This window comes from Chrysochloris asiatica, unplaced genomic scaffold (genome assembly GCF_000296735.1).
Source record: "Chrysochloris asiatica unplaced genomic scaffold, ChrAsi1.0 scaffold00130, whole genome shotgun sequence".
NCBI classification, from domain to species: domain Eukaryota; kingdom Metazoa; phylum Chordata; class Mammalia; order Afrosoricida; family Chrysochloridae; genus Chrysochloris; species Chrysochloris asiatica.
The window spans coordinates 6,274,181-6,279,501 of NW_006408648.1; the positions used below are offsets into that span (position 1 = coordinate 6,274,181).

The 5,321-nt window shown below is 37.9% G+C and overlaps 1 protein-coding gene across 2 annotated transcripts in view; it reads right to left on the reverse strand.

Annotated features, from left to right (window-relative positions):
* LMLN (leishmanolysin-like (metallopeptidase M8 family)) overlaps window positions 1-5,321 on the reverse strand; it is a 166,133-nt gene that overhangs the window by 68,077 nt on the left and 92,735 nt on the right. For both annotated transcript variants that reach the window (XM_006869376.1, XM_006869377.1), the window contains exon 11: window positions 5,100-5,176. In XM_006869376.1, coding sequence (XP_006869438.1) covers window positions 5,100-5,176 — 77 coding nt within the window. The remainder of the gene's footprint in view (window positions 1-5,099; window positions 5,177-5,321) is intronic.

The following is a 5,321-nucleotide window of genomic DNA, read 5'->3' on the forward strand; positions in this document are numbered from 1 at the left end:
GAGAAAGTTTTACTTCCTCTTTGCCAATTTGGATGCATTTAATTTCCCTATCTTGCCTTATAGCTATGGCTAAGACTTCCAGAACAATACTGAATAGATAGGAGTGGTGACAAAGGGCATCCGTGTCTGGTACCTGTTCGCAAAGGGAAAGCTTTCAGTTTCTCTCCACCACACAGAAATTTATAAACAAATATTTATAGCCAAAAGTAATGTGGGAGGAAAAACAGATATTCATAATAGACAAAAAGGTAAATAACCCAATGTCCATCAATAGGTAAATAGGTAAACATATTCTAAATAAGTCAATCACAAAAGAACGACATATGATTCCACATATGAATTACCCAGAAAAGAGACATTTACAGACACACATATAAAGTAGATTAGTGGTTGTTTGGGCTGAGGGAAGGATAAAAGCTAAAGGGTACTAAGTTTCCCTTTTAAGTGATGATACTGTTTTAATATTTTAAATTGCTGAGTCTGAATTCATGTACTTGTGGCACCTAACAAAATTTGTGATTGACACAATGTGAGAGGTGTGGCAAACGAGCTTACAAAGATGACTTCCAGGGTTCTGGAAAAACAGCTCATGCTAGTGGGAGAATAACTTCGATAAGCTACAACTTACAGATTTATAAAAGCTCACTTCCTTGTCTACAGTTGAAAAAAATATTCTCACATGCTTGTAATCAATTAGTGCAATAAATTAATGGAACATGTGACCATCAGCCCCCACAACCCCAAGACCAGAAGAACTAGATGGTGTCTGGCTACCACTACCAACTGCTCTGAAAGGGATCACATTAGAAGGCCCTGGATAGAGTGGGAGAAAATATCGAGCAAAACTCAAAATTATTAAAAAGAGTGAGCTTCCCAAACTTGCAGCTAGTACCTATTTGACCTAGCTTGGATGGCTAGCTGACCAGAACTCAACCCCAGATGAAGATAAAGATGCTTGATACTGGAGCAAGCATAAATTGCTACAAATTGATTAACTTGGGCCTTTGTTTATGGATGCAGTTGCTCAAAATTGAAATCAAAACGGAAGGATTCTTCACATCAAGGATCAAGCTTGTTTTCTTAGGGCAATGGGTGGACAGGGATGGGTAATTTAGCCACTGTCTATCAAAAATGAGCGGCTATGAAGGGAAGAAGTAGGTGGCTTATAAGCTTTCATGAGTATGCTTAATTTTAAGACAAGGGGAGTAAAGTAGAATCTCCCACTGAATAGTTTCCTTTCTTTTCTAGGTGGATCTGGTAAAAGGTGTGGTGGATGATGGTGTTAGGATTTTATGATTTAATTGTGAGTAATTGTCAGCAGGATTAGTTGTGATCGTCACAACTGTAATTGTAGAAGATATGTATCTAAAAGGGGGGAGTAGTTAATCTTTCATTTCAGAAACAGAGGACACCAGGACCATCAAGAAGGAAGAGTATGAGTGGAACGTGAGATGTTACATAGAAAAACAGCAACAGCAGAGCTGGAGGCATGGAGAGATAAAGCAGCTGCAGACTCTAGGCCTATAGACTGAGAAAGGGCAGGAGGCTGGCATGCAAAATGTGCCCTCTGGACATTTAAATGAATATATATTTTTTGTTTTGTATATGTACATCAAATATTTTTGCTTTGTTCGTCTGTGAAAAATAAAATGTAAAAGGGAAGCCACAGAGGGATTCTCAAGCTAACTCTTGCTTCAGGGAGGGGAGTGTAATTATTGAGATGAAACAAAACATATGATTGGTTGAAAGTTAAGCTCATGATCTTGTCTGCTAACCTTCACTCAATTCACAATAAAAAGTTAAAAGAAAGAAAAACAAAAAACCCACCACAAAATAAAAGAAAAAAAAGGACTGGGCTTACTGGTCAGAAAGAGACTGGAGGAAATCAGAGACTGTAGCCCTCAGTTATTCTTCAGGTCCAGAACAGAACTCACCTTGTGGTTTAAATTTCAGGTATATAGCAGGGACAACAGTAGAAGTAAGGTGTGCTCACCATGGAATGGTCAACCATTCAGGATCAAAAGAGCAACTTACACTTACAATGCTCAGAAGGGTTGGGAAGGAGGGTGGAGTGGCAGTACCGCAGGAAAGAAGTGGGATAACTGGTTACAGGGAGAGGATTGCAGTCATTGAGAAGAAATACAGTGCACGATTTGTAGAATATAAAATTGATATTTTGCTCTGTAAAGCATCACTCAATTCACAATAAGAAGTTTTGAAAGATACCTGTACTGTCAGGTATGTAACATCAGTCCCGGGTTGCTGCTATGCTGCCTCATAAAAAGGAAAACTAGTGATTTCATTAATGACTCTCACACTCCACAGTGTTTCCATTTCCTACTGGTGCCTTAACCAAAACAGCATGAATCTCAAAAGGGCTAAGGGCTCAGAATCAATTAAACAGGGCAGCAGGACCATGCCATGCTTCCTACTGATTGCTGACAGGACCTTGTAGTTCAAATGACTTTGCAGTCTGGCGCATTAACCCAGAGTGCCACACCAGGACTCCAAAAGTTTGGTGGTTGTTGTTAAGTATCTTGGAGTCAGTTCTGACTCATAGTGACCCTGCATAGGGTTTCCAAGGCTGTAAATCTTTATGGGAGCAAAACGCCTCATCTTTCTCCCACAGAACTGCTGGTAGTTTTGAACTGCTGACCTTGAGGTTGGCAGCCCGACTCGTAACTACTACGTTACCAGAGCTCCTTAAAAGGTTGATAGGGTACTTTAAAATGAAAGTAACCATCTGAATCTACTAATCATTAAAGTTGGGTAAGTTGGCACTAGTTATTACCTACAAAGTTATCTTGCAAGCAAACAAAAGAGCTAAATCTGAATCAAATCAATCATTTAGGGCTAATTTACACAAGGGGCTTCAAAACATTTATGGGGAAAATGAAAGGAAAAGACAACAGAATTTTTCCATGACCTTCTTGAAGTCCTCTCTTACTTACAAGAAATACATGGAATCCTAGAACAAGGAAACAACAGAATTTTAGACAACTAACCTCCTGGTGTGGCACTGTGGATTTAAGTGCTGGGTTGCTAAGTCGAATGAACTGCCAAGGTTGGCATTTCAAGCTCACCAGTTGCTCCTTGGAAACCCTATTCAGTGCCGCTATGTGTTGGAATTGGCTTAACGGCACTTAACAACAACAACCTCCTTGGAAACCCTATACAAGGTCGCTATGAGTATGAATTGACTTGAAGATATTTAACAACAACCTGGTTCTACAATCAATCAATGTAATGAAAAAAGGCATGTGTGTGTTGTAGAATAGCTCTAACTTTAAATAGGAATATCTGATTACCAACTGTATGGTCAAGATATCAGGAAGTTTTTAGTAATTTTGTTACTGGGAGTCCTTGTATGCCGCTGTAGGATAAGCACTCTAGCACAAGGTCAGTTTGAACTGCAAGGTCAGTGGTTCAAACTCATCAGTTGCTCCTCGGAAACCCTATATAAGGTCACTGTAAGTCAGAACCGACTCGACAGCACTTAACAACAACAATTGTGGATATATAAGAAAATGTCCACACTTTTCAGAGACTCACGCTGACTATACAGGGGTGAAATGACTTGATGTTTGTGACTTTGGGGGAAAAAGCACAAACGGAATGAAGCAGAAGTGGCAACATCTTAATCTCTGCTGAATCCAAGTTATGGGTATATGAGGGTTCATCGTAGTACACACATCATATTACACCCATATCTTATATATATCTGTAAATTTTTATAATAATACACTAAAAGAATAATATCCCCAAAATGGTACAGTCCAATTGGACTTCAAAAATTGGTTATCACTTGTAGAAAGTAACATTTAATTTCAAAGCAATGTGCACTAATAGGATGTCACATCTAATTCCTAAAGGCATCCAGAAAACCAAACTGGTTGCCATGGAGAAGATTCTGACTGTGTTTCAAAGTAGAACTGATCTCTCCTATGGAAGTACATTACCAGGCTTTCCTTCCTGGGTGTCTCTGGGTAGACCCAAGTCACTCACCTTTTGGTTAGTAGTGTATAACCACTGGTAGTATATAACCATTAGTACATAGCCATTTGTGTCACTCAGGGATTTCTCCAAATAAAAAGTACCCAAATTTCTTGGTTAGACCAAGAATTCTATATTTTTCCTTACTGTTTTTCTTTCGATTAAAAGAAAATTAGGAAAGTAGATGACCCTTGCAGATTCTCTGTCACAAAACAATGCCCATGAGCTATTTAGCTATATCTAACTCCTGTCCTCTTCTCTCCCTCACTAGATGGCTTTGCTTCCAAATTCACAGAGACAATGGAGACCATCATTTACAAATTTCCTCAACTTCTTGCCTCTGTGTACAAAATGACATGCATTCTGACTCCCATTCTTTCTTCCTGAATTCAGAGAGAGGGTGGTGTTCCTCCTCCCTTCAAGCAAATTCCTTTCTCTGTTCTTTGGGTCCACCTAGCTTGCATTCTCAGGGTCAAAACAATATTAATAATATCCTTTCTTACCCTAGAGTCTCAACAATGATCTCTCTATTTTTAAATCCAAATACCTCTTTGAACTCCTCAAAAGTTAAGGCAACATCATCAGTTTCTATGCTAAAAATAATACTTCTAATGATTTTCAAATTTGATTCTACTTTCACATACTTATCTGGTGGAGAGTAAGAGGATAACAATATTTTACATGTTTTTACTTTATCTGGTTGGTATGTGAGGGTTCTGCAAAAGATTTCATTTAAAAATAGTGCTCCATTACTTTACTAGAAAATTTACTGCTTTAAAAACCAGCAATCTCTCATCAGTTTAATTTACAATTTAAAACTTATTGATAATAGTCTTTTTCTAAATATTAGCACTGCCTCTTTATTAGAAATAAACCTCATAATGTCAGAGATTTTGTTCTACTCACTACTATGTCTCAGTATTTATTGAATGAATAAACAGAGCTGGTTCGGATATGGATAATCGACAGCTGACTGCACAAAATTCACAGAATTAACAAATTCATTTGGTTCTGAATAAAATTTATTTTCTTATGCCATAATCTTAATATGCATATTCATTTAATTTTAATCAATAATTTATAAGATATTCTTACAGCTGTCTTACCCAGTGTCCTCCATTAATGCCAGAGTGATTCGAGAGAGGGCTCGGTTCTGGGTGTGAGAGCCAGTCATTGCTTCATTCTGAAAATCACCAAAGAGGGTATAATTAGAAGGTTGACTAAACTCTTGCAACCCCCAGCAACAACTATGATTGCTCTTTTGTATAACGCATATTTAATATATGGTAAGTTGACAAAGCATTCACTTAAAAATGGTCAACTACATA